The sequence below is a fragment of the Chenopodium quinoa genome, unplaced genomic scaffold (assembly GCF_001683475.1).
Source record: "Chenopodium quinoa cultivar QQ74 unplaced genomic scaffold, ASM168347v1, whole genome shotgun sequence".
NCBI classification, from domain to species: domain Eukaryota; kingdom Viridiplantae; phylum Streptophyta; class Magnoliopsida; order Caryophyllales; family Amaranthaceae; genus Chenopodium; species Chenopodium quinoa.
Genome location: NW_018744745.1, coordinates 1,474,028 through 1,491,243, shown reverse-complemented (window position 1 = coordinate 1,491,243; position 17,216 = coordinate 1,474,028). Strand labels below are relative to the sequence as shown.

Sequence of the window (17,216 nt, the reverse complement as noted above, 5' to 3'; positions counted from 1 at the left end):
GAATATTATTGAGTTCAAACTTTAAAGTGGCACAATTTAGTAAATTGGCTTCAAGTTGTTGTGTTGGTGTTATGGGAGAATTCTTTTCAATTTGGTAGCGACCGTTAGTCGGGAACTTGAGGTTAACATTGAGGATGTGATGGGAGTTGTCATGGCTACGATTGATAATGCGATTTTAGAGCCCACTATTGTCATTGGAGGTCCCAACATGATTAAAGATTTGCACATTCTACAATTTATCACTCACTACCAGGGGCGAATCTAGCATCTTTTATAAGTGGATTCATGATTCAAATAAAAATAAATTTAATTATATGAATCATTTAAAAACATTTAAATGCATTTTTCTAATGACTTACAAAACAAATATAATCAATGAAAAACAATTTTGTTATGAAAATAATTATGAGCACAATTTTGTTTTATTAATAATTAATTCGGTGTTTATATAATTAAAATAAAGTTAGTTGTTGAAATATAAAATACTAGTATTAAAATAATTTATGCATTAACAAATTACGTGAAATTATTATAAAATAACAAATTATGTATAACTACATAAATATTATATCTTACATAGTTATTTCATTTAATTTTTAGTTAAATACAAGTTGGGTCAATTGACTATGTTGCTTTGAATTTAGATCTGTCCATGCTCACCACTATACCTTAAGTGATCAGACATGATATTGCTGCTAATGAAGAAAAATTGGTTCGACAACTTCGTGATATGCAAATTTCCATGAGCTCATTTATTCGGAGACAATATCAGTTTTTGGGTTTGTATTTAAGGAGGGAACATCTAATACTAGTTATTCTCCCTCTATTTTTATCTGTCGACAGTTGTTTCAATCTAGTTGTCGTTTGAGAATTTAAGATTCTTTGGTACCTTATGGAGAAATTAGAAAAGTTTTTCCTAGTGCTAATAGGTTGGATTTAATTGGGAAAAATCTCAACCAGATGCATCTTTTATGGGAGGGCAGTGTTGCCTTATGTTTTTTCACCCGAGGTGAGGAGTTTCAACTAATAGATTGGAATTTTTCTCGTCAATCAATGGTTGAGGATATACAAGTGTATATCTTTGATTTTGCATGCAATGGTTTCAATAATGCGATTATTATGATGGCTAATCTCATAGTCAGATTTGGTGTTTTTCCTAATCGTAATTATTATTTTTGTGTGTTTGAATTATAAAAGAAAATTCTAGGAGGTTTATTTGCTCTAACATATGCTACACATTGTTTTCTAGAATGATTTCCTCCTTTCCCTATCTAAGATGTATGTTTTTTATTTTTTTATTTTTTTTATTGTGTGTGTTGGAATTATTATAGAAAATTGTAGGTAGTGTTATCGATTCTAACATATGCTAAACATTGTCTTCCTAAGTTGATGATATCTAACTAATTAGTGTATAAAAGATATTTGGTTGCAGTGGGAAAGAGGATGACTTCTTAGACCGGCTAGAGTAGAGATGACTCGTAAACCACTTTGTAGCACCCTAGAAATTTCTTTCCTTTAAAATACATGTTTTGCTCTCTTTAAAACTCAAAATAGGAAAATCTAAGATATTACCGCCACCACGAAAACGGCTAAGGCAATTATCAAAGACACACAGCGGAAGACTATTTAAAACCATTCAAAATAAGTCAACTTAAAAGTCAACCAAACGAAATTAAAGTCAAACGAAAACAACCTATAAATTGGAACCATTGCCCTCACTAAAACCAAAAAAGACTTGAAAACCTTTGTGTTAGTCTCACAAGCATAATAATGATATAATCAATAAAGCAATAAATTATATCATAATCTTATGGAAATTAAGCATGATTCGCTCTTTACTCATGCCCACCATGAATATGCTTCATCACCTGAAAAGCTCATCTCTATTTGTCCCAACAACTCGCCATTAGAAATGGGTCGTTGTAGGGCCAAAGTATAGACAAGGCCAAAAAAACACACAATTAGCAATGCTGAGTACATAAGCGTAAATAAAACACACTAACATGCTTTCACTCTATCATCACACAACTTATCGTGTTGCACCTGTTTACAAGCACACAACATACCACATGACCATCCAATAAATAACTAATTTATTTATTTAACTTGATTACGCATCAAACGGATTTTAATAGGCTAAAGTCGTATCACCTAATCAAAAGTATACTTAAGTCCTCTAACTAATGTAGATAGGGAAGTAGGGTTGAATCCACAGGGAAACAAGTCTTTCTAAACCTATTTAATTAATATAATCTAAACTATTAAGTAACCAAAATATTGTTATTAAAAGGAAATTATACTACGGAGATTAAAAATAGGGAGAAATCAATAATAGAAAGCCTAGGGTCAAAGGTTCACCAATGATAATATACCAGGATAAAACATAACAATCAATAATTAACATTGCACATATAACATGATTAACAGGCTCTCGTAATTTATAAGATCTAAGTTCCTATTGAAAGTAGCTTTTAATATCAAATTAACATCTGCTCGATTCATCAATACAATATTGCTATACTTTACAATCAAATCACATCTGCTCGTGACGGCGGCATCCCAACGATCTTTACCCAAAGCAAAGACCCCAAAACCCTAACCCTAACTTCACCAATTCCGTCACAAACACTCGTGACGGTGGCGTTACTATCCAACGCAAGGAACCCGGAACCCTAACCCTAACTTCACCGTTTCCGTCACGATCAAAACCACCATGACCACTGACGGCGGCATTAGGCCTAGCCCTTTGCCCTTGTTTCGCCGACGGAAATCTTTCTTTGACACAAAGTTGTGGATCAAAAGCACTCTCCCCTCGTCTTCTTAACTGGGATAAAAACCTACAAACACACCTTTAAAAAACAAATCTAAGAAGAGATTGAATTCTTAGAAATGGAAGGCTAGGGAAAAAAGAAAAATTTGTTTGTGAGAGAAGGAGGATGAATTTGTGAGAAAACAGAGGGGAAAAAAAGGAATAGGAACTCGCCGGAGTTTGGCTGCGGCGCTAGAACTCCGACGAGTTCCTAAGGGTTTGCTGGTTGTTGGGACAAGAGAGAGAAGAGAGCAAAAGTGTTTAGAGGGAGAACCTCTTTTATAACCCTAAAAATCAATTCTTTTATAATTAAAACTCTAACTTTTAATACTTTATAAAATCTGAAAATAAAACACTTTATACTCTAAAATTTACAACCTTTAATCATCAAAACATAATTATACAATATAGTAATATAATTTTATCAATCAAAACCCAAGTAAAATAAGAATAATAATTAAAATAAGAGGAGAGAGGGTAGTACCACCATGGATGGTGGTCGGGTTGGTCACGGGTAGTCCGGCGGGAGGTGGTTGTCCGGCGACGTGGTTGGTAACGTAGCAGCAGCAGGCGTGAGGTGGCAGCGGTGTTGGACCTCATGTCTAATTCCCACGCACAACATCAAGGAAACACAAAAGAAAGAATAAGAAAAATAAAGAAAAAAGAGGAAAGAAAAAAAAAAGAAGTACTTACATTGTGTAATCTGATTTCTTTGAGCCTCTTTTGTGTGGGGGAATTTTGGGGTTATGAGGGTTATTTATAGAGTAAAGAATATAGGGTAGGTTTGGAATTGGTAAATAAATGGGCTTGAGTTATGGAATATTTGACCCACAAGGGTTCAAATAAAGGGTTGGGCTTATTAAAATGAAATGGGTTATTCCAATAGTAGTATGTAGAACTAGTTTACATACGATATTTTAAATAAGCCCAAATAATTAATAAACGTTGACCCAAAATATATTTTACTTTTATAAAACCTTGTAATTAAAGTACTTGAGCTCTTAAAAGTATATTTTATAAATACTTAAATACTTTATAAAAACACATAAAAATACAAAGTATTACAAATATGTATTGTTGAAATGTGGTGTTAGTAGGAACGTAGGATGGACATCAATGTTTTGCATCCAGATTTATATTATTATACATTCTCAGCAACTATTTTAGTATTTATGGTACGTTTTAGAGTTCTTTCAAAAGAATGTGTTGGCCATTGTTATCGGAGTCTTGGAAACCGTGTGTTTCTTTGCTATGATTTTGTTGGGTTGGAGTGTGATTGAATATAGCGTCAAGTACTCAAGAGATCATTATGTTGCGGGAAGGTTATTTTTTCTAAACTCTTATTAAGCGTCTGTCAACAAATAGCATATAGGGATATCTCTCACAAGGGTGACATGCATATTTAATATTGCCAATGAATAATGATGGATTGCATCAATGCCTTAATGTTAAGCTCTCATAATTTGATATGTTAGATAAAGTAGACAATTTGGAACATTAAGCCTTAGTGTTAGCTCCAATTATTTGAAATGGATTTTTAGTCGGACATCTGTTCTTTGTTTTACTCACTATTGTTTCTGCCCTTCTTAGGGGATGGAATTTCCTAAGTTAGACTCAGAGATGATGGTAGGATTATTTTTTCTTTTTCCATTTTTTTGATGGTGAAAGCTTTGGAGAAGAAGAAGTATTGAATGCTATAGAAGAAGTAGGTGAGCTAATAGTAGAGACAATATCTTTTTGAGTAAAAACTAAAGAAGGGGAGGAGTGTATATAAGGAACGTCTTGAATGCAAGTATCTTATGTGCATTAATACTCTGAGTAGATGTGGTTGGCATTAAATGAGGCTTGGTATTGCTGTGAGTTTTTTTTTCTCCCGAAATACCCCCAGAAAAACTCGATTTTGAGTTCTAATTTTGAACTTTGTAGTTTTGGCTCTTACCCTTCCAAAGAGGAGTTTATCTGTGGCATAATAAACTCAAATAGGAATACCTACCTTTTTTGCTATTTCAAAGAGAGCTTCATTATCAAAATATTCAACTAGGAGTTTAGGAAAATGAATCCAGATTGACATGATGTCAAAATTTGTGCTTGAAGCTCTGAAATTAGGCTTCCATTTGGTAATAACCAAATAGTGATCTAGGATAAACCATGGACCACCATATAAAGCACGTTCGTAGTCATCTAAGGAAGAAAAACGAAAAAGATAAACATTGTTACCCACATCAATGGTTTCTAGTGTACCTTTGATTTTCCACATTATCTTAGCTTGAGTAGCCATGAAAGAAGAGAGAATGTTCAAACCTAGACACTTTCCCATTAAAGTGAGTTTCCATGGCTTTCGTAATCTTGTCAGTGTTTCAAAAGAGAAGCACACACTGTTCTCGGCAAATCATTAGAAACATCATCTCATTCTAGGCTAGTGATTGCAATGTTACGTGCTTCATTAAACCATTGAGACGAGATTGCCACAACTTCCCTAAAAGAAATAGTGGGGGTTGCAATTGGAATCACTTCATTCGTACTAGCTTCGATCATTTGTTCATCCTTATGATCTACAGGCTGAATTGGATTAGCCTCTTCCATCAGATGGAAGAGCTTAAATTAAAAGTGAAAACAATCTATAAACCACTCTAATTAAACTCCTAAGGTCCTCACACCCCGCAGCGTGATGAATATCCTCAGTTATTCAATTAAGCAATTTACAAATTGAGAGAGAAATTCTAGACTGGAGCAAAAGTTCTAATAGTTCCATGCCTTCTCTACCAGTATGAACAACTTTACTTCTTTAATGTACAAAGAGCCCTGTATTCTCAACTCCTCCATCAGGTGTCGCGCCTATTTGTTTCAACTTCTCTTTCAATACACCTTGAACTGTTTTAATATACTCTTATTGTTCAGAATTAATAGTTGCATATATTGTACAAGTATTAAATTAAATAATCCTCAAAATAGATTATGATAAACTTTTTTCTAATCCTAAGAAGTATGTCACAACAACTTTAAGTGATAAAGAATTAGAGTGACTCGTCTGTCACAATACAATCTTCTTGTAAAATCATGTCATATCCTTAATTAAGGTTAAAAAAAATTAGCTTGTAAATTTGATTCCTACTGCTACAGGTGATTGATCAATGCCCATTTGGTCCCTAGTACATGTTGAGAAATTAGTACAACTAAACCGAGTTTAGGTAAGGGTCAACAAGCTTTGATAAGGCTAATAAGTATAGATAATGAAAATCAAAGTAAAACGAATGAAGTACAAATCCGAAGTGTATATATACAGAACACTGTCATTCTCCTATTTTCCTGCTAGTAGTAAAAATTCTTCTTCTGTTTTCCAGATTCTAGTTCCTTGAGCATTTCAGCACTAGGAACAATTCATGGGAAATTTGACTGCGAGTATTTAGTCTCAATCAGACTAGGACGGGAACTGCGGAGTGGAGTGATTTACCATCCTGTAGATAAGCAATGCGCTTACTCCTCTCCAGCTGTTGATCTTAGCATGGAAATCATCCCTTACGATCCCAATAAGCAACCTCGCCAGCTATCAGGAAAGAGAAGGCGTAAGAGGAAGCGATGGAGTGGAGATCCCAGCCACCCAAAACCCAACAGAAGTGGCTACAATTTCTTCTTTTCAGAGAAGCATTCAGTCCTCAAATCCCTTTAATCCTAATAGTCGAGAGAGGGAGTTTACTTAAATGATAGGAGAATTATGGAACAATCTCAACTCTGAAGAGCGAAAGGTTAGTCAATTATTGAAGCATATGGCCTTATTATATGGCTCTTAAGTCTTAATATAGAAGATTGATTTACGAAATTTGCTTTGATATTTGTTCAAGTGCAGGTGCATCAGAATATAGAGGAAAGGGATAAGGAAAGATATAAAAGAGAACTTCAGGAATACAACGCGAAGTTAGCAGCACTGAAAGTCAATACAAACAAGTCATAGTTTACCGATTGACAGGAAGAACTGTTGTATTATTTGCAGAACACAATACTTCTTAGAGCTAAACTCAAAGTGTACCTAATCCTAATGGTTACATATGGACTATATAAACTGGCTGATGATGCAAATTACCTATCATGTCACTGCAAAAGCAGTAAGTAGACTGAAGAAGTTTGCCTCCTATGTCAACTAGTTTAGTTGAATAGAATTTTGGGGTGATGTCCAATACCCAGAAGTAAATCATATTTCAATTACTGCCTTGGTTGCTATGAACCCAAAATCTGTGGGATAGGATAGAAGCAAGTCAAGCAATCCGAAACACTATGGAGCCAACTTGAAAGATAATGTTGATCTTCATGCTAGGTAATGCAGACCAATTACATCAATATTTTATTCATCATATGTTCAAGCAGATGTATTTGACATTTAGCTGTTTAGTAGAGCTTTTTACATTGCGAGCTGTTATAGCAAGGCAAAAGGACACAAGCCACACATGATAGCTTTTGTCCACACGATGGCCATCTTGAGAATGATGAACAAAAAAATGAGACAAAAGATGTCTTCCAATTTTCCATATATCAAAGGTGCCGTTCCATTGCATTTTGCCTGATTAAACCAAGAGGCTGATAAGACTAAATCGGAGCTTACAGATACTGTGATGCTAGTACCATAAACATGAGAAAGCTACTGCAGTTAGCCTGCTAGGCTACAAAAAATGGAGGGGGCTAGACGCAGGCCTTGCCAGAAATCAAGGCTATGATAATTAAGCCATGAGGTGGACGGGGTTCTCGTGAGCTACTAGTTTAAAGAAAATTTTTAAACATTTATAAATGCACTTTTTTAGTACTTCGGTAATTTCAGTCGGACTTCATTTACTAGCGAGTTTTCCTATCAAAGATAAGCATAAATTTGAAGCCAGTTCATGCTCTTAGGAATTTTATGCGCAAGGCACTATGAAGTTCCTAACGACTTGATATGAACAAGTATTCCTTTTAAAAATTATACCCAAAGGCCAAGAAACCAAAGAGTTCATTTAGTTTATCGTTCAAAGGTCAGACAATATCAAAACTTTTACTTCTCTAACTAAAATTAAGGAATCCACCTCCATAAAATTTACCACAATCATTCAGCTGCTTGCTGAAAATGGAGCAGTTCAGATTCAAACTTCCTCAGAGGCATCAATATGCGATCCATCTGCACTTGTTGCAACAGGCAACTTTTCCGTTGCTAACCTTTCTTCCAGTGCTCGAGCACCTCTTTCCCTGATATATTAAAACAAATGGAGGTTAAGCACAAAGATGACTATGACAGTTCATCCAGTGGAAAAGGAAAAAACATACAACATAAACGCAAGCCAAAACAAAACAGTAAGGAAAAAACAAAAAACAGGTATACTGCACTGCTGCACAGAAATGCTTCAGAAAGGAAAAAAGTGCTGATTTTGGATTCAGGGAGATCAAAATCGGACAACACAGATACCTTCTAGTTATAGTGTGAGCTTAGAAACATCTCAAAGTGCCTGACTCAGCAAAGTGCTGATAAAAAAGTTGTAGAATCATATATCCATGTATGGCATAATTTAAGGTTTTCTATTCGACATATCAACCCCAAGGACTAAAATGCAGCCGCTTATAAAGCAGCTCATACAGTCACACTCACAGGTAGAATCATCATTGATTTGAGAAGTACAGAATTAATCACATGAATTTCAATTTGGATCTTTGATCAGACTAAAGGTTGAGCTATTCTTCTTTCAAATTTAGCCAAGTAACCATCAACTTCAATCCGGCTTCATCTTCTTTTAACCCTCTTCTTCAGTTATTGACTATGATGCTCCAACTCTTCATTTCACCTCAAGTACCCATGTCAGACCCTCGACACTCAGTCATGAGTACGACAATTCGACCACTTTATTTTAGTTCAAAATCATAGATAGTTTTCACAAAAAAAGCCAAGTCGGACACTTGAACACGTACCCGTGTCGAACATGGGTACTTGAGTCCAAGTACTATAGGTCATTAATTTTGGAAGTCTAGAATTATATCTCCCACAATTACTTAATCCTGTTTTAATGTCATAATATCATTTTTAAATGTAAAGAATGTAAAGACACACAAGTAACAATGCTTCTCCCTTTGTCTCTCAAAGTTTCTCACATCTTCTTTAATATGGACATCCAAAATTATACTTTGTATCTCTTTTGGTTTTTGGGTTTAAAAAAACAATTTCACTACCTACTACTTACCTCCGTTTTTTTTAGTTGACACGTATTAATTTTTAGGAAGTTTATTTTTAGTTGACACGTTTCCTTTTGAGGTAATTTTTATACCTTCCACTTACTAGTGTACCCCACTTGCTTTATCATTTTCTCTCATTCTCTCTCCTCTCCTTAATATGCGTGCCTAAATTAAACGTGTCAACTAAATAGAAACGGAGGAAGTATATTATTGTGATTTGTGAGCACACAAAAATAAGGGATTTCAGATTGTGAACATTCTACTATTTTAAAATGATCAATCCCTCATAGGTACAATTTAATGTTACACGAAAGGACATGACTGCAATAGGTGCTGGGGGAGTGGAATGAATGGCTTGAGGTATGAAGAGAGAGAGAGAGAGGAAGGAAAACAAATTGTGACATATAGATTTTATGTGCCAGAAGGCTGCACATCTGGGAACGAAAGCAAATGAGGCTGAAAGAAATTTAGAATAGAGAAAATAGAAGAATAGAAATAGGTGGATCAGAGTGACTTATTAGGCATATTTTGATAACCGTTAAAAAGATGCAATCAGGTATCACTGTGCATGATTTGGTACATTAAGCCTTGCAAATAAATGTGGCATGGTGATGAAAGTAGACTCTTCATGGGCGGAGAAGACAAATATATATATATAGGGAGAGGCTCATGTGAGAACACCTCTCTGGTGCTTACGTATCTATAGTACAAACTAAAACTGGAGGATACATATGGTACCAATCTATCTCCCTAGCAACATTAACTTTACATATAATGCTACGGCAATAGAAATCATAAATAAGACACAAGTCTTAGCACAGTTTAAATCATTAAGGGGGCATTTGGTTCACATAGTGGTATGGGGTTTAACTGGTATCAGGTCGGAACTCGATACTTAATACCATGTGTATGGTTCAATTCTGGAATGGAATCTCTCACGATTCCCTCCTTTTATTTGATACCTAAGGGAATGGAATGGGCCAAACCCACCTCCCCCCAAGGTTTCTAAACCCCATATACCTCATGGGTTTGATGTATGGGTTTAAAATTCATACTTTTGACAACCAAACATATGGTATGGGTTTTAGTCAATCCAAACCCATACCTCATACCTATATTCCGAGAACCAAACACCCCCTAAGAGGCTTTAACTATCATGAAAATCACAGAAGTCAAAACACAATGACAGAGCATCTGCATTGGATGCAGGAAATAGCAAGGACAATTGCTTGTGAAAGAAAAAAGAACACATATTACCTTCGTCTTGATGCCTCAAAGGTATCAGAACCAGGAAGTGGAAAACCTCCCATTTCATAAGCCTTGCCATCATTAGAAATATCAGATCTTCCGCAGAACATCCGATGAAAAATAGATGATATAGGATTGATAACTGGTCTGCAGGTTAACAGCAACAAAAGAGGATCAAATGAAGATATAATTAAAGTGCAACTCACTTTTCGATACCTAAATAGGTGAACATGATGTTACCTTATAAATTCTGGGAAGAAAGTGGCAAATGCAAACTCATCACTTGGGTCACCCCTGAAATTAGTCTCTGATCTTCTCTGCAAGTATCTCAGGTAGATCCAGCTCATATATGTACCAAAGATGGGAAGGTAAGCTGCCGAATCTGCCAAGAAAAAGCTTGCAATGATCGACAGGAGAATCATGATAGACGGTAGCCACTGCATTATAATAACACAAAAGCCGTGATATAATCAGAATTTTATGTTTCAGTATATATTTTGCATAATTAGGTGTTTTTAAATTTTGTAAATCTTTTTAAGGATAGTGTTGTTGGGAGGTAAAAAAATACCTTAGCCTTGATGCTAATTACAGAAAGCTCCTGATCTGGGACAATTTGCTTGATACCAACCAAAAATCCTGCAAGCACTCCATGGAAGCCAGAGATTGGCATATAGCTGCAGAAGATGAAAAGGTTAATGTATCAGTAAATGAAATGGAAAGAGCTTAATGCAGTGTAGGGATAAACAAGAAACTGATTTTGTACATCCAGATAAGGTTTAGGACAAGTAATGTAACTGAAGTTGGCTAAAGTCAAAATCAAGCACTTCCTTAAACCAAAATGACAATAATGGACAGGCATCTATACAGATACACTCTGATCATAGATCCCTATTTTCAGGACTTTCAAGACCCAACATTAATTGCTTACAAAAGGTATAATACTCATACTTAACTGTGCAGGAGAATATTCTAGTCAAACCTAATTAGTACAAGAAATTATTAAAACCATAAGATCTTTTAAGAACCATAAATTTTAAAAATAAAAATAAAATTTAGATTGAAAAATCCAGTGATAACAAACTGTTAATTCTATCAGTAACACCACAACCAAAAATATACCGGCTGCTGGCAAAGTGCAAAGTCCTGGAACTGGGTAGCATAATTTTGTTTGTATGAACTCTAAATGAATGGAAGAGCAATACTGGGTACAAAAATCATACAAGATACAAACATGTGCGCCAAAAGATATCTGATGTAGCTCAAGGGTCGCAAGAGTGGATAATGAGGACAAGACAGAGATGACAAAGTGGAGAGATAGCTGAAAGAAGAGAACTCAGGCAGAAAAGTGAGTTAGAGAGTAAAGGAGGAGAATTGATCAACAAAAAAAATACTACGTCCAGGGCAGAGCTAAAAATAGCATGTTAGGCATCAATGACACAAGAAACTAAAGATGCTAGGGAGCACCATCACACAGGAAAGCCTTGCTGCTTTGATTGCCTCATGTTGACTATCAAAGTCAGAGTTTTAAGTTACATTATGTCTTTAAAATAGCTAATGCGGCTTTCTATTTTAGTTTCAGTTACATAAATTCAAGGCATTCAAGTGGTGCTTAGAAAGATGCCAATTTCTGACATGGATAATTCCAATAAAAGATTCTAATCTTCATCAACAGAAGTACAAACATAGTGATGAGGTAGAGGGTATCCTCAGGGTAACTGGACCACACTATTGAAAATCAAACAATGGTTGAGAGAGTTTTTAATGAGACAAACAGAATGAACATGTAACACACAACTACCAAACTTAAAATGATAAATTGCTCCCATTTATCAAAAATACCCAATCTACTCCATATCAACAGTCCCTTTTGTCCAAACTCCAAAGATACACATAATCAAATTAACTCACAAACTCATGTACTACATAATCTTTTTACATGCTCAAAATAGGTTTTTTAATAACATGTAGCACTTAATTATTGCTCCTCCATTTTTTCCCCTTGATTTATGTGCAGTCAACTTGGGACAGTTGATAATGAGATAGAGGACACATTGGATTTTGTATACATATATTCTGCCAAAGGCCAAAACCTAATAAACACATAAAATATGCTATTACATGATAAGCACATAAACCAAGAACAAAGTAAAAAAAAAGTCACAGTAATCTGACAATTTCAAAGCACTTACAGATAAACTTCCAGCCTAGTTGCATAGTACAAAGCTATTGCCGTGATGAAGACACAAATGTAAGTAAGAACGTTGACAATAAATATGAACTTCACGAATTCCTTAGAACCCCAGATCGGCTCAAGCAGCTTGCCCATGAAAAGCAGAGCAAATACACTAATCGCCACCTGGAGATATTAAAATTTAGAATTTAAATAAAAAAAAGAAATATTTGGATAAGCAGAGTCATCCAGGATAGATGGAAATAACTATTATAGCCAGGAAGAAATGAACAGTGCAATTACCCCATATATTGTCTGTTCAGTGTAACCAGCTGTTAGGAGGTTCCATGCAAAAGGAATTGTCCTACAAATCAAACAGACTGGGGTTATAAATCCATTAAAAACATAAAACTATAAAGTTCAAGCAGCTCAAGCACAAACAGCATATAAATCAAGAGAGCAGAAGCAATTCTCATGCAACCCCCTCAAGGTTCTAAGTAAATGTCAAAAAAAAACTTCCTCTTCAAAAAGCAACAATGCAAGATTTTATTTAAACAAGTCAAATGAAGACCTTTGTTATGAAATGTAGCAGACCGTCTCAATCTAGGTGGCAATAGTTTCAGGCCCAAACATTTTCCCTCATTCCAGGCTTAGTTAGAGACTTAGAGTCCCATAATTATTGCTCCATGATTAATCCGGCCCAATACCAACAAATCCAGGCAAGCCTAAGAGGGATTCTTCACCTTCCAAATGAAGCTTGCTACAAGAAAAGCTGGAAATTGGGGTCAATTCAAGCGACATAAATAAAAATACAAGAAAAAGAGTCATGAATCACCAATCCATACACTAGGATCCTCCACAACAACTAAGTGAAAATCCAAAGCCTTCACTGAAGAAGAGAACCCCTGAAACTCCCTATCATGTACTAGCCTTCAAAATTGTAAATCCAAAACATTATCGAAAGAAAAACCATCTGCTTTTCCCTTCAAGCATCTTCCCAAAATTGAATACCACAAACATACCCTATCTAGAACCTCATTAAACATGAGAAAAGAATAGAAAACTATCAAACAAACTTCAAATTAGAACCAAGTGTCACTATAAAGGCATTTTGAGCATCCCACCTTTGTCATGCAAGATTTTCTTGAGGACTCAATGCAAATTAGAATCACAAGGAAACATCACAACCATAATCCTACAACTGCCAAAACCTTTTGACACCAATTTCCTAAGGCCATCTGCTTTACCTTCACTTACCACACCACACCTAATCCCAACTCACAAGATTATCATCCCTTGTGTTGCTAGATGCCAGGACAAAATATATTCTTCTTCATCCTCTCAATCTTATTTTCAATAAAAGCCAAAATCTTGGACAAGACCAGCTAAAATTTATGATCAAAGCTATGCTTCCAGAAAGAGAAAAGTAGACCTTACTCCAATCAATTTCTAATGAATCCTTGAAATAGAGAGTTCATCAAAAGAGTTCAAATGTTGATTTCCTCCAAAAGGAGAACCCAAGTGGAGTAAATATGGATCTTGTAGTATTTTGCTAATTGTTAGATAATGGAGCTAGTCTCTGATTTCTATTAAATTCATATTATATGTCACAGATTAAATTCATATCGCTCACATTTCCTTGTTCCTTCCATTACTTCTAGAAATTAACAATTGAAAACCTAGCAATCTTTGAATGTAATCCTTGAGTTTTGGCGAGAATCTAATTCAGTTAAATCCAAAGCTTCATCCCACACATGCATCAAAGAGAAGAGTTAATAGAACACCTTATTGACTTAGACATCAAGGACCAAAAAAAGCTAAAAATTGCGTTTAGGTAGAGATTAATCCTTCACAATAACATCATGAAGAATAATTTGAGTGAGATTCTTGCATTAATGGACAATTATGATCTCAAGAAGCGTTAAATTAAAATATTTGAGAGTTCCAACCTTAGTTATAAAAACCGCGCCTTAGGCGTGCCTAGGGGCCTAGCACAGTGAGGCTCGAGAGTCGGTGCCTTAGCTCTTTGAGGCTCAAAAGGCACGCGCCTTTGCGCTTTTTTCTAGGCTGCTTCTTGTGCCTTTGCACCTTATTTTGCGCTTTATGCTTTAAAGCATCAAAACTATTGAGTAAGTTTATTTTTCCTAAAGTATACCAAGAGACTTTGTTATGAACAGGTTGTCTTCAATTCTAGTGGAGAGAGAAATCCCATATCCTATAATTCGATTTGAAGAACTCTTGTTATTAATCACAAGTCCCTTTCACCTTTTCTCATAATTTCATTTTTACACTATTTAATAGAAATTATTACTTCCTTTCTATATGAATAAAGTGCGCCTCACATGGCCCTTTCACCTTTTCTCATAATTTCATTTTTACACTATTTAATAGAAATTATTACTTCCTTTCTATATGAATAAAATACGCCTCACCTACAAAAGGTGCGCGCCTTCGCCTTGCGCCTAGGCTCTAAGGACTTTTTGCGCCTTGATGCGCCTTACGCCCTTTAAAACCAAGGTTCCAACAAAATTCAAGTTCTTGCCTACATTTATTATTTAGTGTTCACTACCCATAAAATAAATTTATGTACAAATCAAGCTTCTAACACTTCATTTGTACAGTTTTAATCCCAAGTGTCTACACACCATGTATCTTTCCAGTTATTTAGGCAGTATAAAACTATCAATTCTAACATGATACCAATAGTGCCTCCAGAATACTGAATAATATACACACCAATTTATGGCAACATAGCCCCTATATAGCTATTTTTCATCACATATGCCAACTACCACATAGTATATCTAACCAAAAAAAAAAAAAAAAAAATAACAAACCATATTTCCAATTTCAATAATATAGCAAACATAAACATTCACAAAGTTCTTGAAGTAACATGATCTATCCAATCAAAGACAGTGCAATGTACCTTGCAGGAATAAGAGCGAGATAAGTGACTGCCGGAGGGAAAAGCTGAACTAGAATGTGTCCACCAATAAGGACCACAGCAAGCCCTTTACACAGTTTCGTAAACCCGGTAAATAAGCCCCCGCCCTACCAACACCAACATCGACAACGAAGCAACAACACCATTAAAAAAAATAGCAACACCAGTAAATATATAACAAAAGGCGAATTTACAATTTAACACAATTTGAATGCAATCAATCTAGCAAATTGGACATTCAATAATCAAACGAAAATTACTTAGCTAGAAATATGAACATCTATAGATCTCAGTTAAACTTAAATTAATCAAAATTAAAGTGATGAGAAAGAGATCATACTCCAGAAAGTGCCGGAGAACTCATGTCCTAAGGACTTCGATTGACGACGAATATGAACCAATAATGACTCACTTATCAATGATCTTCGTTGTTTTTGTTGCTGATTTTCGAATTTCTTCGCCTTTGAATTCAAATCCTGAGAATTTTGAAATTGAAAAGAAAATTGTGCGTAAAAAAACTGGAATTATTGAATTAAAGTGTATACAAATTCAAGTGACATCTAAATTTATGAAATTAGGGATTGAACGAACCTGAAAATGTTGCTCCCCAGTGTCCGAAAGGTAGAAGAAATTGGATTGAGAAATTCAGGAGATTGATGGATGGCGAGTCTTTTTCTCGGAAGCCCGGAGTTGGGAAAGAGTGAAACTCAATTTAGGAATTTGGTCATGATTACAAATTTACAATTTGGGACTAGAAGTGTAAATTTTGACATTCGAGTCGAGTTCGATTAGTCCGATCGAGTTCATGCTAATATTAAAATTATTGTGTACATAATCAAATTTTAAATTTGGTTATTAGGAGTTGGTTTAATCCAATGGATCAACTTAATTTTTGACACCTCTTTTAAAATTTAAATAGGGAAAGTAACACTTATCATTTGGTTTATAGGGTAGTACAAGTTTACATTTAGGAATGACATGGAAATGGTATGATTTGGAAATTGATTATTGCATCTCTTGTTTGACTTTGTTGGAGAATGAATATTTTTTATTTATTTGACAAATAAATGCTCAAGAGTAAAGATGTCAGCGGGGCGGGTCAAGTAGGAAACCCGTTCCATCTCCGCCCCACTCCCCATTTGGCGGGTGGTGGGGCGAGGATAGAGATAAAAACCATACCCGTCATGGACTCATGGGTGATGGGACAAGGGTGGATTTTAGGTGTTCCATCCCTACCCCGCCCCACTTCGTACCCACCCCATGTCCACAATTTATATATTTAAAAAAATAAAATTATTTACTTCTATAATTTTATAAAATAAATTAAGTCAAATATTGTAGTAAAAGTATAATAATTTGTAATGTACTTATTTTATAGCAAACAAAAAATTTGTAATATTAATAATGATTTTTTTATCATTGTTATCAAAATTTTATGTAGTATTGGGAGGCGGGAATTAGGCAGGTCTTAGGTGGGGTAGATATCTAAGTAGGGGGTGAGACGGGGTGGTTTTGAAATTGTACTCGTTGGGGTGGGGATGGGGATGAATTTTAGACCCGCCGTGGGGATTGGGATGGGGAGATGGGAATGGGGATGAGAAGGTCAACAACTGCCCCGCCCCGCCCCATTGACGTAAACACTTTTACACTTAATAGTTATAATCACCTCCTCTTGTGGATTAAATCCATATAGTGTACATTTATATCTCATGCAAGGTATAAGGTATAAATTTTAAAATTAAATTTCGTTCAATTAAAAATTGGGTAACAGAACTACATAAATAAAGGGAAAATTACAACCTAATTAAAAATAAAAATAAAATAAAAATTTGAGCAAGAGACTAAGATTTTGATTATTA

At 35.1% G+C, this 17,216-nt stretch overlaps 1 protein-coding gene and 1 long non-coding RNA gene across 2 annotated transcripts; both read right to left on the bottom strand.

The window, feature by feature from the left end:
- Positions 1-2,308: 2,308 nt before the first annotated feature.
- LOC110703637 lies at positions 2,309-3,678 on the bottom strand. Its single transcript, XR_002507718.1, has 2 exons — positions 3,503-3,678; positions 2,309-3,411 (listed from the first exon to the last, which is right to left on the bottom strand). It is a non-coding gene; the product is annotated as an uncharacterized LOC110703637 (long non-coding RNA).
- Positions 3,679-7,599: 3,921 nt separating this feature from the next.
- Positions 7,600-16,164, bottom strand: LOC110703636 (rhomboid-like protein 19). The gene is made up of 9 exons (XM_021881425.1): positions 15,949-16,164; positions 15,698-15,833; positions 15,340-15,464; positions 12,714-12,774; positions 12,430-12,596; positions 10,809-10,914; positions 10,481-10,677; positions 10,250-10,387; positions 7,600-8,017 (listed from the first exon to the last, which is right to left on the bottom strand). Exons 2-9 carry the CDS (start codon positions 15,719-15,721, stop codon positions 7,915-7,917), a joined length of 921 nt encoding a protein of 306 aa, XP_021737117.1. The 5' UTR covers positions 15,722-15,833; positions 15,949-16,164; the 3' UTR covers positions 7,600-7,914.
- Positions 16,165-17,216: the final 1,052 nt, after the last annotated feature.